General features: G+C 46.7%; 1 protein-coding gene across 2 annotated transcripts in view; it reads right to left on the minus strand.

The window, feature by feature from the left end:
• Positions 1-23,361, minus strand: part of LOC144173194 (uncharacterized) — a 98,725-nt gene that overhangs the window by 41,804 nt on the left and 33,560 nt on the right. For both annotated transcript variants that reach the window (XM_077701707.1, XM_077701706.1), the window contains exons 2-5: positions 14,559-14,622; positions 12,800-12,885; positions 11,319-11,411; positions 9,356-9,415 (exon numbers count right to left, since the gene is read on the minus strand). In XM_077701707.1, coding sequence (XP_077557833.1) covers positions 9,356-9,415; positions 11,319-11,411; positions 12,800-12,885; positions 14,559-14,622 — 303 coding nt within the window. The remainder of the gene's footprint in view (positions 1-9,355; positions 9,416-11,318; positions 11,412-12,799; positions 12,886-14,558; positions 14,623-23,361) is intronic.

A 23,361-nucleotide genomic window follows, 5' to 3' on the forward strand; every position in this document is an offset into this window, starting at 1 on the left:
AAAAAGAGGAAGCCGGTAGATTAACCATTGCGTTTGCTTCTGGCGTCTTTTGTCTTACTCTCACGGATAAAGTATTCGGAAATGGTGTCAGTGGAGTCAAAGAGAAGTTTTGTTCCAAGCGAAGCTGGGTGATTCCGTGCAGTGCGTGAGAATCATTTCAAAATAACCGACGACGCTGTAGGTTTCTTCTGTTAATCTCAGAATATTTTTGTAGCGTAAGCAAGCTACACTGGCCGAGGTTGAGCAGTTTCGGCTGGACCTTGAAGGGCCGTGCTGCGCAAGCACGAGGAGCATTGGATTGTATTTGGATTGTATTGTATTGGATTAAATTGGATTAGATTAAATTGAATTGTATTGCATTGTATTGTATTGTATTGTATTGTATTGTATTGTATTGTATTGTATTGTATTGTATTGTATTGTATTGTATTGTATTGGGAATCCAATCCAATTGGGGTACGCGTGTGGAGAGAATTGGGTCTGCACATTCGCCGGTCTGCGCATTCCAGAGGAGTGACGTCATAGCCGCGGCAGATGCAATGGCACCGGCGCGATCCCAGCTGTGCGCCTCCGTTGCGCAGTAGCCAAGTCTGACGCTGCGCCGGGGCCGCTTGATAGCAGTTTCGCGTGGCTCCTGGAGAGCCGTGCTGTGCATGCACGAGGATTGGTGACTGGACTAGACTGGACTGGACTGGATTGCTGAACCTTAGCTCACGCTACGTATATCCTGGCATAGCCGAGCTAAGCCACTGCTCATTTTTGGCGTTACCTTGAGGGACAACACCTGCAGTTCAAGTGCTGTCCTAAGAGGCGCACTTGTCTTAAATGGAGAGGTTCGACTCCTAGCTTATTCACGTCATACCTGCGTCACGGCTCTAAAACTTCGTGCATCCTTACGGATCCTTTCACATCGGCGTAAAATATCACGGTTATCATTGTTTAATTAACTGTAGCATCACCCTTCACTTCACGGCGATTTCTTTTCTTTGCCACCAGTCAATTTCCCCCGACGTGGCCATGCCTTAAAGATGATGCGTGTAAAGTGCCACACTTGTATAGCTATTCGTAATACCTCGCACAATTGTTGATTGGAATGCCCTCCTATCTCGTATTGCAACTGTCACCGATGTAATCAAATTTCAAGAACTAATAAGCACTGCCATGGCATTTTACTTCACTAAATGTTTTCATAGGTGTGTATAAGTGTTTTCTCAGTTTTTGTTATTTTTGCTCTACATTTATTTTTTGCCATGAACCAACTTGTATTAGCTTCTTTTGCGTATAACTTGTTTGTAAGCTTTGTTTGCATTGTTTTTTTTTTCAATGTTTTTCGCCCCCTATGTAATACCCTCCCAGTGAAGGCCTTTACGGATATGAATGAATGAATGAATGAATGAAAAATAAATAGTTGGCATTCAGGTGGGTGCGTTAGAGTATCGTCAAATCTGCTGTGTTCCTTTGTATCCAAGCCGATATATACAAAGGAATTAGCCAAGAAATGGACTTTAGTTGACTCTCTTGTTCCCGGTGAAAAGAAGCTGCTAGGGATACGGTGACAAAAATAGCAGCAACAGAAAACATCGAAAGCATTTGGATGTGCATGTCACGCATGGCATTGGTGTCAACTGTAGGATCTTTAACCTCCTGACCTTCAGAGCAGCTAGTAATAATGGTAATACTACACATTTTGAGTGGCTTTCTTTTTCCGCTATCTTCAATTTTTTTACGTGGAAGTTATAATCGTATGATTAAAAAGATAACAATCAATTTTCCAAGTCGGATTATTTAATTTCTTTTATATCGCAAACTCGCGCGATACGTTTGCCAGCAATGCTGCAGTCACGTAATTGTTTTGCAAGTAACCTCGCCGGTGGTCGTCGGCGGTTAATCTACCTAATGCTACCGCATACTTAGTTTAGACGGGTTATTCGTTGGGTATAGCTTTGGGTATTATCACTTCACCGCATCACCGCGTCACGGGGACCCATACATGACTGGGTTTGAGTAATGCTTCGCCGCAGTGCTCTTCTTTGCGCTAAGATGCACGCTTTACAGACATGCAAGAGTTTCGCGGTTGCCTCGCGTTCTTCAAGGCGTCGTATAAGAACGCACGTACAGTCGCGCTCACTATGACCTACACCGCTCATTAGTATTCACAGCTTTATGTGACCTTTGTCTGGCACCCGGGGTTAGACCAAGTGCGCATTAGGAGAACAACGTCCTAATGAATCAAGCCTTATCCTAACGTATATGCCCATAGTCATTGTTTTGTCGATATAATCGTCTGAATACTAATGAGCGGTGTAGGTCATAGTGAGCGCGACTGTACATGCGGGAAACTCGTTCCTTCCACTCTTCAGTTGAGATACCGTGCATTGGATGCGGCAACATGGAGCCGAAGATCTTGTTGCAAGGGGGAATTAATCCAATAAGGGAGTGCACTTCATTTGGCATGGACAACTGGGCGACTGGACCGAAGGAACACACACTAAGCAGGCAGGCCAATTGGGGAAGCAGCGGGCCAGCCAACTTAGAGCATAAGGAAGGGCAGAAGAGAACGCACGACAGAAAAAAAAGAAAGGCAGATAACTTGTGGGGAGAGCTTGTGTATGGTGACTATTTTTCTACATGCCGTTATGCTTTCGCTTCGCGCGAAAGATATTTCTTTTTTTCACACGAAAGTGTTTTATTCCCGGAAACACAAAGATTTCACTGACGTCATATCCGTCACGGAAATGACGCCAGTACAACGGAGCAGGTGGCCTGTAAAGGGTGCACCCCTGCACGCAAGGTCTTCTTGCGGGGAAGCAACCTTTAGTACTAGAGAGTACGTTATATGTAGGGTTGTTCGTTTTCGGGTTTTGTGCTTTAACACGAAAGTTCATTATGTCGTGATGCACCAAGATTTCACTGACGTCATATCCGTCATGGAAATGACGCCAGTACACCTTTGCCGAAGCGACCCGCCAGCAGGACGTCGCTAGCCAAGCACACCCACAAGACAGCCGCTGACCCGCAAATCACGCTCAGCTGCAGATTTCGCAGCACATTTCACTTTCGTGTTTTACCGATTCCTATGACACAGAAATCAACCACTGTTTTTTTCTAATATAGCTCGTCTTGGCACGTACCTTTAATGTGAATCAGATACTTCAATCTTTCAGCAACTGTACAGGAGCCCAAAACAATCTTTAACATCGAAACCGGAAGCATCAAAGGGCGAAATGCTGTTTGTATGCGGATTTTTCATGCTGTGTAATCCCCATTTCAGGTCAGCTATCCACCCCGCATTCGAACGGTCTAAGCGTGCCCCCTCCTTTCAATCTTGGAGAAAGTGTCTTTTACACTAATGCTCCAAAAACAGTTGCCAAGTCCTGCATTATTCTGATTATAAATGATGTATTTTAGCGATTGTATTTTTTTTATTTCGGGAGGGAAATGAAAAAAAAAACTTTCTTCTCACAGATACACGCACAAACCCCGTAGGGGGGGGGGGGGGGGTCGCTGAATATCTATCTCTTTTTGAGTGCCTGCAGTCAGAAAATCTCTGAGTCTTATAAAAAGACCCCGATACCCATCGGGGTGTGAGCCCCGGATTCCCACTGAACAGCTCCATGTTTTTTGAACCGAACGAATTGAACCGGAACAGTTTCGTGGGGCTCGTAAAAGTGCGCTAGAAGAATAGGACGAGGAGAGTGCTTTAATGCTGCTCCCTGTAGCGTCTTCCAGCAACAAGCTCAAGATATCTGAAGTAGATAGCGTACTTTTATGCGTATCCGTACATTTTCGCCCGCTGCGTAACAAAGAAAATAAATGCAGTTCAGGCGAAGCAACTTTGGGAAGCCCCAAAGCAAAGCAGAATTGTTCGGGTCAATGCACGTGCACGTTCACTTATTGCCTCCTTGAAATGTGTAGCTTTTCTTCTTTTTGCGGCAGGGACTTTCATTTACAGGCCTGCAGAGCACTCGAGGAGGCTTGTGAATTAAGCAGTACGCTAGTGCTTTATTGGCAAAAGAAAGCAAAGCATTATTATGGTTGTAAGACTGCGCTCGGGCTTTCGTTGTTGGAGGTAACGTGTCTTGTGTTTTTTTAATGATTGAGAAGACTAAAGTAAATTGTAGGGATATCTACAAGAAAAAAAAGTAAAAGAAATCTGGGCAGGTGGTCGCTCAGAGAAACACTAACTTTGGGCTCGATGGGAGAAAATTAAACCGGACGAGATTGCAGTGTACGGAGCAGTGAATAATTTGCTTGCGTTACTCTGGGGCGCCACATCCACCATCCAACCACACTGCTTCGTCCAGATTAAAAAACAACAACAACTGCCGCGAAAGTTTTCAGCCGCCAGACAAAGAGCGTTCTATAGCGGGGCCTCGTTTAACGAGGCATTACGTAGGGCATAATTTATTTCCACTCAAGCTCGAACAGTTATAACGAGATAGAGGGAGGTTCAGTAGCTGAGTACGTGAAATTAAAGGAGGCCCTGTCACATCAGTCATTGTAAGATGAAGTGGAGTTCTGTATTTTTAAGGCCTTCATCGTGACCTGCTATACACAGTATTCAGAAAATTGAGTGTGTGGCCTTTCCCGAAAACGTCTAAAATATGGCGTTGAACAAAACGATTTTGGGATAATAAGAGACCCTCCCTCCCTCTTTCACTCTCTTCACACACGCGCGCACACGCACGCACACACACACGCGCGCCGCACGCACACACGCGGACACATCGCACGCATGCACGCACGCACCAAGCGCTTAAATTTCCTGTCCTAAAGAAACTATACTGACCTGCTCCCACGCGAGAAATGGTGCAGGTCAGTCGAGTCGAGGATGGCAATGTGGCTGCAGCTCGCATAGCCTTGTTGTATGTTCATTGCTGGGATGGTGCGTACACCATGATTATGGACTAATGACGAGGATCATGCTGCTACAACCCTAAGGGCATGGTCTTCTGTGCCTGGTGATGGGCGAAAGCCAATTTGTGCGGTGTGGTAATATACACGCTGCTCAAGCCACCACGCCAGACGAGCGGCCAGCACTTTCTCCGCAAGCTTTCAAAGCGTCTACGTAAGCGAGATTGGCTGAAGGTTTTGCAGAACAGTCGCCGGATAACCAAGTTTTAAAATAAGAACGAGATGCACTGCTTTTTAGTTGGGAGAAGCGATGCCACTTAATCATGCCTCGTTGATGATATCGACGCGTGGAATGAGGGCACTATTGCTCAAATTCATAAAAAGCTCGCAGTAACTGGTGCGCGAACAAGGCACAGTCTCTCTTTTAACAAAGTCTATTCCTGCAAGCAATTCTGCCATGGTGAAAGCCGTCCAATAAATTTGACGTCAGCAGCAATAAAGACTTGTCTATATGTGCTGTCAGGAATATCGGACAAGGCAGAGCACTCCGAAGAGGCGGCACGCCATATAACAAGAGCAAATGCCCTCCTACAATTTCTGACAGGAAAGGTATGCCGATTTTAACGGGACCTGTCACGTCCCAGTGGCGCGATTGGTGTGACCTGTTTAAACGAAAACGTCTAATCCCTCCCTCTGGCGAACATTCCGGGCGGCGGAACGTGGTCGACGACCCCGGATCCGGCTGGCTACGCTTCTTAGGCCGCTGGGCTTGGACCCGAATATTTCGACAAGTAAGCGGCAAAAACGTCTTTTTTTGTATGAGATTTCACTGCCTTTAATCTTCCAAGAGTCTGTCCATCAGCCGAAACATCAAAAGCATTCATTTTTCGACGTGTCTTTCCTTTTGTTCATATCCTTAGCTGTTCTTTGCTGCCGTTCAAGGCGTAGTTTCCCCGCAATTATACTGTCAGGTAGTCAAGAACGTCACAAGGCTCTTGTAGTAATAGAATTTTGTTAGAGCGAACTTGGGCTCGGCAAACTATAAAAAGGAACACAATTGTTGAAGAATCAGCCGGAAAAGTGACGTTCGGTGTCGAACGACGGCAAATCGAATGCCGCGGAGTTTGTTCTGCTGGCGTTTACTTCGATCTGATCAAGAACATCGAACCAGATGGAGAAATTTGTCGATTAAACAAGAACGGGACGTGGGCCGTGAACGAGTTGCACATTTTCCCTGTCAAACGAGATGTATGTATGTATGTATGTATGCATGTATGCATGTATGCATGCATGCATGCATGCATGCATGTATGTATGTATGTATGTATGTATGTATGTATGTATGTATGTATGCATGTATGTATGTATGTATGTATGTATGTATGTATGTATGTATGTATGTATGTAGGGGAGGATGTGGTAGATCATTGAAACAGATTAAGAATTTGGAAAGAAAGAAAGAAAGTGAAGAAAAAATGCCCGCCAGGTGGGATCCGAACCCACGACCTCCAGAATACCGGTCTGGTGCGATAACCACTACGCTACCGGCGGGGCGATTTTCCCATTCACTTTCTGGGGTATTTATGTTAGGTATGTTTGTTTCCTGTGCTTGGGGGTGGTAGCCAGCGCCATTCGGACTAATCGGGGTGAAGGGGACCTTCTTTTTAAGCCCCGGGTCGTGACTCGAGTGTCTACGACATGTCCAGAGTGGTTGACCAGCTTTGAACCCTCTTAAGCTCCCTTTGGCAACAAGACTGCCAGAACAGAGGCCCTCGCTATGCATGTAGCGAATCAGAATAGGAAATGAGGGGCTCGTTGAAAATAACACAGAAATAAGGGTTGGCAGTCGAGAAAACCTCGGAAAGCAAAGGGGAGGATGTGGTAGATCATTGAAACAGATTAAGAATTTGGAAAGAAAGAAAGAAAGTGAAGAAAAAATGCCCGCCAGGTGGGATCCGAACCCACGACCTCCAGAATACCGGTCTGGTGCGATAACCACTACGCTACCGGCGGGGCGATTTTCCCATTCACTTTCTGGGGTATTTATGTTAGGTATGTTTGTTTCCTGTGCTTGGGGGTGGTAGCCAGCGCCATTCGGACTAATCGGGGTGAAGGGGACCTTCTTTTTAAGCCCCGGGTCGTGACTCGAGTGTCTACGACATGTCCAGAGTGGTTGACCAGCTTTGAACCCTCTTAAGCTCCCTTTGGCAACAAGACTGCCAGAACAGAGGCCCTCGCTATGCATGTAGCGAATCAGAATAGGAAATGAGGGGCTCGTTGAAAATAACACAGAAATAAGGGTTGGCAGTCGAGAAAACCTCGGAAAGCAAAGGGGAGGATGTGGTAGATCATTGAAACAGATTAAGAATTTGGAAAGAAAGAAAGAAAGTGAAGAAAAAATGCCCGCCAGGTGGGATCCGAACCCACGACCTCCAGAATACCGGTCTGGTGCGATAACCACTACGCTACCGGCGGGGCGATTTTCCCATTCACTTTCTGGGGTATTTATGTTAGGTATGTTTGTTTCCTGTGCTTGGGGGTGGTAGCCAGCGCCATTCGGACTAATCGGGGTGAAGGGGACCTTCTTTTTAAGCCCCGGGTCGTGACTCGAGTGTCTACGACAATCCGAACCCACGACCTCCAGAATACCGGTCTGGTGCGATAACCACTACGCTACCGGCGGGGCGATTTTCCCATTCACTTTCTGGGGTATTTATGTTAGGTATGTTTGTTTCCTGTGCTTGGGATCCCACCTGGCGGGCATTTTTTCTTCACTTTCTTTCTTTCTTTCCAAATTCTTAATCTGTTTCAATGATCTACCACATCCTCCCCTTTGCTTTCCGAGGTTTTCTCGACTGCCAACCCTTATTTCTGTGTTATTTTCAACGAGCCCCTCATTTCCTATTCTGATTCGCTACATGCATAGCGAGGGCCTCTGTTCTGGCAGTCTTGTTGCCAAAGGGAGCTTAAGAGGGTTCAAAGCTGGTCAACCACTCTGGACATGTCGTAGACACTCGAGTCACGACCCGGGGCTTAAAAAGAAGGTCCCCTTCACCCCGATTAGTCCGAATGGCGCTGGCTACCACCCCCAAGCACAGGAAACAAACATACCTAACATAAATACCCCAGAAAGTGAATGGGAAAATCGCCCCGCCGGTAGCGTAGTGGTTATCGCACCAGACCGGTATTCTGGAGGTCGTGGGTTCGGATCCCACCTGGCGGGCATTTTTTTCTTCACTTTCTTTCTTTCTTTCCAAATTCTTAATCTGTTTCAATGATCTACCACATCCTCCCCTTTGCTTTCCGAGGTTTTCTCGACTGCCAACCCTTATTTCTGTGTTATTTTCAACGAGCCCCTCATTTCCTATTCTGATTCGCTACATGCATAGCGAGGGCCTCTGTTCTGGCAGTCTTGTTGCCAAAGGGAGCTTAAGAGGGTTCAAAGCTGGTCAACCACTCTGGACATGTCGTAGACACTCGAGTCACGACCCGGGGCTTAAAAAGAAGGTCCCCTTCACCCCGATTAGTCCGAATGGCGCTGGCTACCACCCCCAAGCACAGGAAACAAACATACCTAACATAAATACCCCAGAAAGTGAATGGGAAAATCGCCCCGCCGGTAGCGTAGTGGTTATCGCACCAGACCGGTATTCTGGAGGTCGTGGGTTCGGATCCCACCTGGCGGGCATTTTTTCTTCACTTTCTTTCTTTCTTTCCAAATTCTTAATCTGTTTCAATGATCTACCACATCCTCCCCTTTGCTTTCCGAGGTTTTCTCGACTGCCAACCCTTATTTCTGTATGTATGTATGTATGTATATATGCATGCATGCATGTATGTATGTATGTATGTATGTATGTATGTGTGCGCATGTAACACTCAAATCAAAACATGAGAATTTCGTATAATTCCGCGGACGCCCGCAAGCATTTTTTCATCACTACGGTGCGTCAATTCAGCTATTCCTGGTTAGATCGTACCTAGTACGTTCGTCGGTGTCGGTACGCGAATGTGTCTGAATTCGCAAGAAGAAAAATTCTGCCCTTTTAACTTGTATTTTAAAATTATGAGTTCGCTCATTGATCAATTTTTTCAGGAGGAACTTCATAAAGTTGGTCAAATAAAGTAACCATCTCTTTGCAAGCCTCTTTGTTAATTTGAATACGTCGAATGCGTTTTAGAACATATCTTATTTAAGAAGAAACACCTAATCTACGGCATCAAGCTGCCTTCTGTGTAGAACCTGACGATAGTTTGTACAGCACGCAATACGGAAATGAACACTGGCGTCTGTTCACCAGTGCGCCTTCCGTGACAGGAAACGTAGGACGTTTCTGTATGATTAAATTGCGACCAAATAAGTTCGAGAAAACCTGTTTTTCAGCCCAGCAATGCCACATCATATGAGCTCCCGCTAATGTTGGTATCGCCACCTAACATAGTGCACCAGCAACGCCTGGAGACCTCGCATGTCTGTTGAAATAACGGCATAAATACTTACGTTCACGGAACACAGGGTGTAGTCAACGACGTACATGGCGATAACGAAACCATCAACCCGCTGGAAAAAAGTAGAAATAACTATCAGGCCCTTAGATATGGCGGTAAGGTTACAGCTGAACACTGGTGCTATGCAAGAAGGACGCACGAAATTCACAATCATGGCAAAAAACAGCGCATACAGTGTCCGTGTTTGTCTCTTTCTTGTCTGCCGTTAACTTCAATATCTGTGCGCTGCTTTTTCACCATGACTGGGAACCAACTATAGCCCATCTTCACAGCTTTGTACGAAATCCGGGTTAAGAAAAATATACGGGGCGACATGATGCAGATTCGTTCTAGGGGAACAAGCATGCCCCATTTGGTTCATTAGCGCCAGATAGCGGAGCAAAATGATATCTGTCTTTTTTTGTGTAACGTGTGCGTACCAGACCGCTCCATATGCCCCCGACACTCTGTCCCCCATAGGTGCAGCTCCTCTTCGTTCTTTCGGACCAAAATAAGGCTAGCACAGTGTTCTACCTTTCTTGCTACTCTACCAAACACCGATCATGAGAGCTTAAGGGAGCCATGTATACTCAGCTCCCTCTCCTTTTCGAAATAACAATTCCTCGGATTTCGTAACTGTCAAAACAATAATTTGTACGAGATATTTTATGTGCACATCTGAGGATGATGATGGTAGTGGTGGTGGTGGTAGTGGTGATGATGATGGTGATATTGGGAATTTTTCATCTTGAGAAGGACTGATTTTTCGCAAGGTTAAATAAAGTATCAGTGTTAAAACGGACCCTTTTTAATTTTTGTGTGTCTGTACTTTTTGCTAAACGTGGGGGATTTGCTGGGCGGGAAAGCGTTCAGTCCTGAATTGCACCTTCTCCGTCCCTTTCCTCTGGTTCACTTTTTATTTAGTAGGAGAGTTTCCCGGTGCACTTGTTTGTTTATGTGGGTGGGGAGGGGTGGGGGACTTGGGCTGCTCTATCGCTATTAAACTGCATTTGTTTTGCGGCTGTTTCCTTAGACCTATGTTACTGAACAATTTGTAGCAAACGCTGTCGATAAAGGTGTCCTTATCTTCTCTTGTAAATCATTTGTACGGCCATTAAACATTGTATGATGAGCGCTCAAAAACATCGGACACGTGTCCGGTTGCCCTTTAGCATGCAGTTCGGAACCACCGCTTTACCATGTGCACTTGGTCTAAATGAGAGGGACAAAACCCATTTTCACAGTGTTCGCAATAAAAAAAAATAAATATGGAGAAGATGCGAAAGGTCCTCCGAATTTGTTTATCTTGCTCAAAAAATACACAGTCAACCCGTCATACCTTATTACACAAAGAGAGTAAGTGATTGCAATATCCCGCCGGCACGCACACGCGGAAAAAGAGACATCACGCTATAGGGAGACCTCCTAGTACCCCTCTTTTGCATGAACGGAACTGTAACCCGAAAACATGGGGTAAACAACGCCCGAGCGAAATTTTATTGCTACGATTTCTGCCCTTCCCGGGGGGTTTCTAGAAACGCGGTCGAGCGGCGTATAAATCAAAACCGCTATGCAGCGCGCGTTTTAACCGCGCCGGCGCTCTCGAGAGAAGGCCCGTGTAACTGCCGCCAGCGATCATAGGCATTGCGGGGCTGCGCGTTACCCGGGAAGAGACGGGACGCCGGAAAACGAGGATGACACTCCACAGTCGGGCAACTACTAGGAGCACCAGTGTCTCGCAAAGCGCTCAAGCAAACGAGACTGCTTAGAAGAGATATAGAGACTGTCGGTAAATTAAGAGTCTCGCACGCGCGCGCTTGTCGGGGGGGCGCCGTGTAGCGATGGCATTTGGCGCTCTGATGACGAGCGCCGGGGGTGCACAGTGCGAGAAGGCCACTTAGAGAAGATCCGAGTACGGGGAACAGTTTCACCACACGCGTGCATGCCACGCGAGGGAGGGAAAGATGACGACTTACGAAGTCCTTGATGAAGTAGAGTGAGAGCGCGATGTCGAGCAGAGTCGTCATGGACACGATAGTTAGCCAGGGGATGAGTAGGAGCCGGTTGTCCTGCGGAGGAGAACGGATTGGCAAGGGGGACGAACCGAGGGTGATAACGACGTGCAGCTCAGTGCGAGGCGACGGAGTTGCACGGGGGAAAGCAATCAGTGGCGTTCCTGACTCCGCAATTACTCTCGTCCGCTGAAGGCAAAGGCGCTGCAAAGATCGATGGGCACGCGCAGAGGCACAACGTGGTGCGCAGCACCCGCGAGGGGGGCTTCCCTGCGCGTCCCTATAGACATACCCGTCGTTTCATCAGCTTGTTCGTATCTCGTAGGTGCTGTGTCACCTCAGAGACACAGTATTGCTGCAACGATCTCACGATCGCAGGTCTAAATAGGATTCGCCCGAAACATGAGTGAGCGAGTTGGCACTCGTTCATAGTTGCAACAGCGCGAGAAGACACAAAGAAGCTGTCCTGTCGTCCTTTCTTGCTTCTTGTTCATCTCGCGCTGTTTTGATACCATTTTTAAACGAGAGCGGGAAAACATAGCTATCTGCACGTACGCTTGGAAACTTCATGAGGGGGCAACGATGTATGTTAGGTAGTACGCTCTCCATTTCGGGATTTTAGATTTGTTTGCATCCTCGAAACCATGTAATCCCGCTCCAAAGGAACCATGCTGGTACTTTGGCACTCAGTGGGCGTGGTTACAGCTCTCAGCGATGCTCTTGCGAAGCAGCCTTTAATTGGCCTAGCTTGCCGGTAAATCTTTCTGCTATTACGTCAACTTTAAATTGATTCACTTGCCTATCGTCATTCGTTGAATAACCTCGTTCCTTATCTGCCATTGTTTTATATATTTCGATTATTTTCACTATACTAAAAAAAATACGGCCGCCAGAAAGGACTTCTTCCTAAGGGAACCTATTGTACTGTAGTATTAGGGGCGAAGCCCCTTAGGGGCTGGGGTTGTTGGCGTCTTCTGTAGTCGTCGTCGTAATCATGGTTCTGATCATGTATTCACGCTACGAAAACACCAGGACACTCGTTGAGGCCTCGTGCTGGAGCGCTTCGTAACGCGTACTAAAAGAACACAAGTACACTCGTTTACGCCTCGAGCTAGAGAGCTTCGTGCTTCAAAGACAAGAGACTTTTGTAGCAAAGCTGTATACCTGTACCCCCCAACGGTTTCATCTTCCTTGGAAAAACACCAAGGCGCCAAGAATACACTTATACACTGCATGGTTCGCCCTTCCCCAGGTTTCACGTTTCAGCCTGGAATTTTTCGTTAAGGCGACAAAAAAAGAAAGAAAACAAAACGGACATTGAAAGTGACTGGATTTATCAGAGTACTCCCAGTCTTGTAACAGCCGACGGGAACCAAAAAATAAAAAATCCTGAATTGAATACGAGATAAGAAGAGCAAAGGTGGCGACCGTAACGCATGACTTACAAAAAACAATCCGAGGAGGAGCACCACGGAGAAGATGACACAAAGGCCGGAGAATGTCAGGAGGAGCAGGATTAGAGTGAAGCCAACTGGAAGTGCAAATACGAATACAGAGTTAACAATGCGCACCTCTGCCGATCGAAGATGTCGCCCTCAGGCCTAGTTCCGCAGCGCACGATAGAATAAGCCTGGGCTGTCGGGAGGATTAAGCTGAACTAATTAAGGACGACTAAGGGGCTCATGACCCTTCAAAAGAAGTTAGAGAGACGTAACTATAAGACTGTTAGCCTAGTCAGACATGCTCTTAGGAAAACGCAAAGGAGACGCGACCCGAAAGCTGTCTCTTTAGTCAGTATTAACCTCCTTCGAGGTGTCTTCGCTGTAATTACTGTTTATTTAGCATTTGTTTGTGTTGGACTCTTGGCCACACGAACGGACCTCCACGCTGAGCTAGCGACCGGGCAGGTCAGAGATTTAGAAGTAAATGAAGCAGCTGAGTGAGTCCTGCCTTTCTTGATGACCGCTACCAATTATGACGACTATGCAGTCGGTGCCACCATGATGATGATTCCCAAATATTCTACTGTTTAGGTTTACCACGCCTACAATCTCATCTAATAACCCGGTCAGTAACAATGGCTTCCAATGGCTCACTTAATAACATTGGCTTCCACGGACCGCTTTCTTTGCTCAAATATTGCGTGCTTGAGAAATTATTTTGCGGAGTTTTTTTACACATAGTGTCCTAAATAAAAACAAAAACATTCCATAGAAGTCAGATTTCATCCGGCTTGGTCTCGTTTATCATGGAGAAAAGAAAATTCAGCAGAGACTCCAAGTATCGCAAACGCATGACAAAAAATGCAGTGGAAGAGACGTAATTTTAGAGAGGTTTATGGACATAGTTGCTTGATTTTTTACAGATGCGGCAGCTAAATGCCACGGACAATTTTTACGGCACTTGGGCACAGCTGTGGATGTGGACGAAATGCGATTTTTATGGGTTGAAATCAAATCGCAAGTTGCCGATTCTAACATAGATATACAACACACAGGCCTTCGCGCTGGGTGTGTATGTTTCCTCGGACGATTTCTGGGTAGCGATCGTTTGATACGCAAGCCAACGCAATATTGAACCAGTTATGCTTAATCGTTACCTCGTCTGAATCATGATATACGAATAAGTAAAGGCAACACCAACTGAAGAAAGCTCCTATTACCATAGGGAAGAAACCGCAATAAAAAGGCGAGTACTGCTTAACACTGATCATACAGAACTGCCCCTTTTGCACGGCTCCTGCTGAAGATGCGGACACAGAACGCTTGCTGTGGACGTGCCCTTCATTGAAAGCGCCCAAAACACGACACCTTAGAGGAGCCTCGTGCACCGTGGCAGAACACCCTGATCTCGATAGGTGGATATCAGGACCCCACCAACACTCCCTCCTTGCGTTTCTTCACGAAACGGGAGTTAAACTATACTTGCAACGTAGTCTTTATGCCATCAGGTATACTATCGCAACAATAAAAAAAAGATAGACTGCGCGCAACTGCTACTCTTGCGTAGAACATTTACTTCACAACTACCGTGCAGTCCATGTATTAAGAGAACACTAGGATGGCATAGAAAGTTTTGGATTGCGAAAGCGAATTTTTTGTACGGTTTGCATGAGAACAGGAGGATTGTCAAGCAAAAAAAAAACCGAACGAAAAAAAAAGGCCTGAAAGACACACTTGACTGAAACCAGATACGATTACTCACCTGCCGAGTGCAGCACTGTGTGGACATGGCATATGCCTGTGGCAACCAGCATCGTATAGAAAATCTGCAAACGAAATTGGGAGCACGAAAACATAAGCGCACAGTTCTAACGCATAATCTTCTTTTCCTTGCTTGCGCAACACACATCTTAGAAAATTCAAGACTTAAAAAAAAAAACAAGATAAAAAGAAAAGCGCACAGGAAAAACACCAAGAGACAGGGGCGAATGATTAGGAAGATTGAAAAACCCTTCATTATGGCTGGAGCAAAGCGAAATTGAGCTCTGCTGTGTAGGTTGCACCTTCGGTATAGAAACGCAGCGTCAGGAATAGAGCAGGCACCAACATCATTGTCTGTGTCCAAATTGTCTTGTGGGCACACGAAGAGCGCTGTCTTCGTTCAGGAAGGTGGTGTCAATGCTCGGAAAAGTGGTGTATTTGCTATACCACGTGCTATGAACCCTTGCTAGGCCACTACTTTAACTAGAAATACTGCGGATAAAGACGTGCTCGAAATGTTGCTGGTTTTGTAGCGTGAGCTCCACTGGCCGAGGTTGAGCAGTTTCACGTGGCTCCTGGAGAGCCGTGCTGAGCATTCGCGAGGAGCAGTGACGTCATACGGCGCACAGCTGGCGCGCCGGAGCCGCTGCCGCTGCGACTGGATTGGATTGGATTAAATTGGATTGAATCGGAAATTGTTTTAGCACCAGTAAGCATGATAATCAGCTAATCCTAGACAACCAGGAAACTTAAGAATAACCAGCTGAACCTTAGCTCACGCTACGTATATCATGGCATAGCCGAGCTAAGTCACTGATAATTTTTTTTTCGTCTTGCGTGTTTCACGGCGTTATACACTCGGCCACACTATACTCGGCCACACTACTCAGAACTGGACTGCACTAGCCTCGGTGACAAGTTAGGGGAAATATCTCGCCCAAGACGGATGTTTACGCATTCCCGCACCAAGAGAGAAAGCGTGGGCGTCGCGTAGTTGTTTTTTGTTTCGGTTCAGGATGCAAGAAGGAACAATCACGTATGCAAAAGAAGCAGGTCACCACGGCAGCGCAACGTGAAACCCTTGCTGTGCGTGTAGAGTACAATGCAGGCAGCGCGACCCATTGTGTGAAGGAGAAAAGCAGTTGCTCAGTTCCGGGTAGTTGACGTCAACGGAGACGAAGCCTCGCTCCACCCTAGTCCCAAGCAAGGATAAGGCCGAAGAACTGCGCAGTGCGAGCAACGTTGTCGCTTCTTTCCTCTTATGCCTGTTGTTCAGATGTCCAGGGCTCGTTGGTTCAATGCGTACGAGGCTCCTAAAGGAATGAAGCTCGCTAAATTAATTACACATGGCTCAGTTTCAAATAGCTGGAAGGACTCGGATGGGTTCAAGTAGGCCCACAGGCGGCAGAGCGCCAGAGACAGAATATTTGCTCAGTGGAGATGCTGGCCCCAAGCTAACGGAGAGCTGTCTACTCTAAGAGTTAAGCTGGAGTAGCAGAAACGGTCATGGGAAGCAGAAAAAGCAACTAGCTACAAGGCCAAATCTCACCGCTGAAAGTGTACGGCAGGGAAAGTAAAAATGAGCTTACACACGCACAATTAGTGTCGTCAAGCGTACTCGAAGAAAAGATGTACTAAACGCACTGAGTGTCCGAGCAGGAACCTGATAGCATTACGCTTCGCAAAGAAGTATGTGCGATTCAGTCATGATACGGGCAACCCTGATAAACATTTCTTGATCACGCGAAAACATTCCGATAGACCGTTTACAGCGAGCAGTTAGGCCCGCCTTAGCCAGATGGCGCCAGCGCCGCTCTCGCCTCTGCTGGCCTTTTAGAGTTTCGGCTTCCAAGTAGACTCCCATTATCCGCTCGAAGTCTGTCGTTAACAAAATTGATTAGGCCAGAAAAAATGTCGTAATTTAATATTGTGGATGCAGTCGGAGCTCATTTTGGTCGTCGCTAAATGTAACAGGATGTTCGCGGAAGCGCTCTAATGTGCAGAAGCATATGAAGTCTCCGGCGCGGCACCACCAAGCGTGATTCAGTCATTCGTTCCCAACAGTTCAGGTTCCCTCCATAGGCTCTATGTGTCGCGCTTATTACGACAGGTAGATCAGACGAAGTGTCGAAAAGCGCAGAAAAAAAATATTTGCCCCGTGTGTTTTGGTAGACATCTCAATGGCGGGATACGCTGCACCGTTGACTACTAAGATGAAGCGGGCACACAGCAAATGTACGGCCTCACGTGTAAATCAAACATTAATATTTAGGACGAATGAACCTGAATGAATGTGCTCACTTTCGAGCGGGAAAGAAGAGTGCTTTGCTCTGTGGACAGCCAATGCACTCGCCATTTGTACAAGTGCGGCACGTACACACACAGCTGGCTGGCGCCGCATCTTTTCAAAGTGCTACGAGTTGTGCCGCGCCTCCGCCAGATGGCGCCACGGGTCCCACGACCGAGAAAAGACGCAGTGAAACATCCCCCTCGCGAGGGGCACGATCAAATCCAGAGCATTTCCGGGGGCGCACGACGTTAAGTAGTTTGCGTTACGTTAATGTTGTTGCACTTGTGGCTTCTGCTAACGAGAGAGCGCTCGTCAGCAGTAATTTGAATGAGTCAACGATATAAGGCGCGTTCGTAGCGTCCCATTCTGTGTCGGCTTTGTGGCGCAGTGGGTAGAGCACCATGTACATTGCGTTCCGCCCGCAGGGTCGAGGGATCGAAACCGGGCGCCGGATAGTTTTTTTTTATATAGTAGGGAGGGTGCAGACTACGGACGTCAACGCGGGTGACATCGTGAGTTATTGAAATGCTCTGCATTTAAAAACGTTTTCGATTACAACTGCGGCCAGTAACGTATGCTCAGTCGGCGCCCTCAGCCAGCATCACGTACTTTGCGAAGGGCGTTCTCGAGGAGACCAGTATCTGAAATCTTCAGCGATACATTTTGCTGCGCAAGTCGTTGAAGTAGAATATTATAACGGTATCTGTTCAGCGTATTCACATTTTCACTCCCCAACTGAGGCTGTACAAAATACAGTTTCGCCACTTCAACTCTCTGTGATTAAATCCTATGTAGGGTTCCAATCGGCGGCATACATGGTTATCGCAGTCAAGTCATTAGGTCACAAAAACTCGGGGCAGAAAAATCTGACAAAAATTAATGCACAAATGCATGAGTAAACATAAGAACTACGGACGTACACAAAAATATTCATGTCGTCTTTGCTACCAAACAAATTGTAATGAAAAAATACAAAAAAATGCTCCCACCTGCAGCCTTATGGGCCAGCTCGGGAAATATTTGTAGGTGTTAACAAAGCTTGATCCCCAAAACGGAGCTGCAGTTCTGGAGAAGTAAAATTAAACGTTTCTCAATATGAGCCATGTTTATTGCCGAACAGAGCATTCTCCGAGCCGGAACTGGGCTGAGCGACTTAGGCTAGTTCTTAAAAATCAAACATGGATGTAGGTTCTCTTCGCGGTTCCTCTAAGGGGAATCAGGATTGTTTTTTTTTTCCCTACTTGGTAGCTCCAAGTGATGTGTCAACTCACGTTTACCACACGTAAGTTCGTTATTGAGAAATGTTTTCTGTCCGTTCACATATTTAGTATGTAGCCGGGTGTCCCAGTTTCACACTACCCGCACATGTTTCGGCCCTCGCAGGGAATCCTTTTCGCTTTGTCTGATGGCGACGTCCATCAAGGTGACAAGAGCGCGCCGACACCTCGGGAGCACATTAATGTTTCAGGCGTCCTCGACGGCATGCGCCCCACATAGAGCGCGCGGACGTTGGACGCGACGCAGACGCACGGGTTCAGCGTGCTCAATTTTAGATCAACTCCTCCACGAAGTTGCATCAGCAACTGTCCACGTGTGGCTGGATGGACAGCTTGCACAGCGCAGTCGGATGCAGGGGCACATTACATTATGCGGAAACTCAGTCTTTAAATACGATAGTCTTTTTTCGGCTACTGGAACAGGAAAATTTTGGTCTGTGTGTCTGTATGTCTGTCCGTCTGTCCTTTGATTCAGCCAGCCGGCCGAAGTGAAACATTATCTGCGCAATAGTCTCATATTTTCACAGCCAAATCTTAACGTCAAAGTCCGGTGTTAATGTTCATACTTGTCAACATTGTTGAACAAGAACAAGACATTACGCAAATATAAGGCCAAAAATCAGTACATGAGTGATATTTGCAGTGTTCCTTTATTAAAAAAATTACGGATGCTTGCTTTTTGCGATAGCAAATAAAATACTACATCAACTGCAGAAAACGGCCTCCTGCTGTTGCCCGCGCTACCTGGCGGAATCATAAAAAATCAAACGGCAATAGCAACGAAAGATAGATAGGTCCCGCGTTCGACTTGGAAAGCTCGTGGAATTGGGCAACGTGGTTCTATAAACGTTGTAGTCGGGTGCCTCGATTCACGCGCGCCCTCGCCTTACGGCAGTGCTGGCATCGAGGCACCAGACTGGGAGCAGTGGAACGCGGTAAATTTAAATTGACTGAGAAAACCTCTAGCCTGCTACCTTGGAAAGAACGAGACGGGAGAAGAACTGCAACAGTGGTGAGCGGGAAAGAGAAGGTATGCGTTTATTTTGCCAGGGGCGCCAGTCGACTATCGTCTTGCGTCGACATTTGCGACGAAAGGAGCAGATACGTGGCCAATATTTTTTCATTGTGATAGGGTACCCGATGGCATAAACATTATGTTACAAGTATAGGTGAACTCCCGCTTCGCGAAGAAACGCAAGGAATGAGCGGTGGTGGGGTTCCCATATCCACCGATGAAGTTGAGGTGGTCTGCTAGGGTGTAGGCCTGTGCCTCGAAGGTATCGTCTTCTGGCCGCTTTTAATGAAGGGCACGTCCACAGCAAATGTTCTGTGTCCGCATCTTCGGCATGAGCCGTGAAAAAGTGGCAGTTCTGTGAGAACGGGACGTGGTAGCGTGGTGGCCACTCCCGGGTAACAGCGGGAGAGAGGGCTATATACAACAACACAAAGACTTTGCAGCAAGACCTCCTCCCAGCGAGCGAGTCTACTAGGGAGGTCCGTTCCACGTGGTGGAATTAGAGCTCGCGTAGTGCGACGAAGATCTTCTTTCCTTTGGAGAAACTGTCCTGGAGCATCTACTGTCAGTAAAGGCAATTGTCGTGCAACAGATGCAGGGTGGCAGGCACCATCCCCCGTAATGTGAGCGGGGAGCGTATTTCGGCCGACCCACGAGAGCCGCAGAGGGAGGGGTACGTATCCAGTATATCAAGAATGTCCCTCGAGATAACCGAGTTGTTATTTACTCGACGTAAATCACGTATGGCCGCGGTGGAGTGTGTACAAATTTGTAAAGTAGCGGAAACTCCGCTGATTTGATGAAACGAGCTGTTGGGCAAGTTGGTGCATTGTGATAAAAAGAGGGACTCTGGCACGACTGACACAACTACACACGTAAGAACGACGGGACAAGCGCTTGTCCCGTCGTTTTTAAATGTGTCGTTGTCTGAGTCGCGCTCTATTTTTGATCAGTTGACTTGCTTTGTCAACCCGAAGTCGGCTTCCGCAGGATCTTTGACTGCGAAGTGGAGACGAATAAGAAACAATTGGGTGCACTTTGTACAAAATAATGAGCTCCCGTGTTTCCGTCATTGAAATGCTGACGTTAAATCCGCGTACAGTAATTTGGTGATCTTTTTTGTCTGTTTTAAGCAAAACCTTGAAAATTGGAATGACTGGGAGACTTTAAATCCAGGATTATTTTCAGACGTCCACGGGCTCCGCCATGTACTATGGGTATTATGCTTCGCCGGGGATTAGGAAGCGCGTTTAATACGAACAGTTCTATCACTCTGAAAAACTTATACCCGGGTGGGTCTTTCGGTGCTGATTGACAAAGGTTTTAACAAAAAAAAAGCTTTTAATACAAGAACTAGTATTCTCTATTGTGAAATCTGTATTTGTATTGTTTGTGATGGGCGAAATTTCGCTAAAAGCAACGAACACGACAAAATGAACAAAGTGAGTAAACTTTCCCGGTCATACTGATTTCTAAATCCTGTTCGTGGTCCTGTGTAAAGTTCACCGCTTGAAGAATGGTGCATTATCAACTAGCCCAGTTGCTCTGTCTCCTGAATATTTATATGATGCCAGCGGAAATGAATGTAATTAACTACTAGTGATTTACTACTAGAAATCACCAGTAGAGAGATAGAATCAGGACCGAAAATTTATACTGCGGAATTGCCAAATAATGTCCACAGCACTAATAGCTGAATCGTTTTAGTTGGCCTTTCTTTCGAGGCCGTTCTCTCCGACTGCGTGGCAGTGTTCCTGTTGAAAATGACAGGGCGGAGTTGACCGGATCTGCGTGGTTTAAAACAGCCGCGACAGTCGACAGCGTCAGAGAGTGTTTTATGGGCGAAGCCCCTTAGGGGCTTTGGTTGTCGGCGTCTCATTTCGGCGTCGTCTCATGTAGTAGGACACTCGTTTTCCAACGCCTCGCGCTGGAACGTTTCATGCTTCAGAGACACGAGACTTACAGCAAAGCTGAATACCTATACCCCCAATGGTTTTATCTCCGTGGGAAAAAAAACGCCAAAGTGCCAAGAAATGACAAGAATACACTTATACACTGCATGCTTCGCTCCTCCTCAGGCTTTACGTTATACTGTTTCATCTCCATGGGCAAAAACGCCAAGGCCCCAAGAATACACTTCCACACTGGATGCTTAGCCCTTCCTCTGGCTTCACGTTACGGTTTCATCACCGTGGGCAAAAACGCCAAGGCCCTAATAATACACTTATACACGACAGGCTTCACCTTTTTTTTGGGAATAAGCGCGTAAAACGACTACACGTAGAAATGAACACAGGGCGGCGCGCTACGTATAGTAGGTGTAGTCATTTTTCGCGCTTATTCCCAAAATGTATCACCAACTCAACTTTCAATTGTATTATGCTTCACCTCTCCTCAAAGACAGACAGAGAGAGAGAAAGAGAAAGAGGCTTTTATTGAGCGACTGGAGTTAGTAAAGCTTGGTGGCCTCCGGTGGAGGTCGGCGGCGACGATGGCAGCTCGTTCCACCGAGATGATTTGAACGCCCTCCTCAGGTTTCACGTTAGTGGAGATAGCCCGGGATTTTTTTGTTATGCTTTTACCGCGTCCCTCTTCGGCGCCATTTTTCAATAGTTTTTTTATTCATTTTTCGGCGTGAACTTTTCAATTAAGGGGCTCTGAAGTGATTTGTAAACATTGCGGGATTACTAGTGCAAATTGTAATCGGGAGTCTCTAGGCCATGTTTCGACCACTCTCGTTGCGTTTACGCGACTCTATTCAGTACAAAAATCAATTTGAAAATGGTGTACGCCTCTCTGTATCCTTCTTGCCGATTTGCTATGACGTTTTGTATGACGCAAAACAAGATGGCTTGGTATGACTGCGCTGCTGCCCGGCTCACCGACCTTCCGACAGAGTTATAGTCGACCCAGCGTTAAGTCCGCCGGCCGCCGACGAGTCGTCGCAATTCGTTCGCTCAGTTGAAACTAAGCCACGGCACGTTTGTGCCGGTAAGAATGTGCCTTTAGGTTCATCTTAACAATACAGCGCGACAGAAACAAAGACTTAAGCGAGGCACACAGGACTGCCGCGCTGTCGCGCTGTATTGTTAAGATGAATCACCAACTAGCCCAATACCACACTTTGCCTTTAGGTTAGTTTGTCGACTGTATCAAACAATAAGTCCAAGTCGCTCCACACAAGCGCACATGCGACGCTTCGCTGACTGGTACTCTAGTTGAAAAATCTAAGGCCAGTTGATGGCGGGAGAACAGTCAGCGAAGTTAATATAGGTACTAAGAAATTAAAATCAAATGAAACTTTTATCGTACAGCGTAAAACCATGGTACGGGAAGCACCTTTTGCGCTGTGTGAACTAGTACAGCGGTCAGCAGCACGACCACACATCTGTGAACGCCTTTCCGTCTAAGGAATGCAGTCACTAGACATGAGGTATTGTGGGAATTTGGAGGACTCACTTCCCGATAGTCATCTAAGCTGCTTAGAATGCTAAAACTAAGTAAAAAATATTAAACTGGCTATAAATTACATAATTCGTATTTCTGCACCTGGCATCTCTGGTTATGGCCGAGTGTTCTGGAGCACAAGATATATTGTTCTGCAAGTCACTAGTGTGAATCCCTGGTAGTGCATTTTTAAAATTGATTCATTTGTTTTTGGGCAATGTTTTCTATACTAAATTCACCACTTTTGCGCTTTAACGTTAATTGTTCCACGAGCGAGTTCCCAGAACGCATGCAAACTGACACTGACGCGCTGGCGAGTTCTCGTTGGCGGCAGAGTTACTCGATATATACCAGTTGCGAAACTCCATAGGCCCCATGTACCAAAAGCCGGTCCGCGGTTGGCCACCCTGCGCTGAGGCAAACAGGGGCAAGCACGGGGCAAGAAGACGAGCCTGTCGCCTGTCGGCAGTAAGTTGAAGTAGTACTCAAGTCCTTGCGGCAGCTGCTGTAAGTCATAATGAGAAAAACCAAAGAAATGTAAATAAATATTACCTGAGTAACGTGTTCTAATTATAAAAACAAGCTTTATTTTATTAAGTTTCGTTAATACGTTGGTGTTCAGCAAAGTCCATTTTTTGTCCCCCAGGTGCCGCGCGCGAACACTTGCCCCTCAGCTTCAACGAAGGCAGGGGTCGCGCGCCGCCCAGATTCTGAAGTGGAGTTTCGCAAGTGGTGTACACTATAATCTCGATAAACAGAAATCGCTTAAAATGAA

Source organism: Haemaphysalis longicornis, unplaced genomic scaffold (genome assembly GCF_048455015.1).
Source record: "Haemaphysalis longicornis isolate Haplotype H1 unplaced genomic scaffold, Haemaphysalis longicornis Haplotype H1 scaffold_3, whole genome shotgun sequence".
Lineage (NCBI taxonomy): Eukaryota > Metazoa > Arthropoda > Arachnida > Ixodida > Ixodidae > Haemaphysalis > Haemaphysalis longicornis.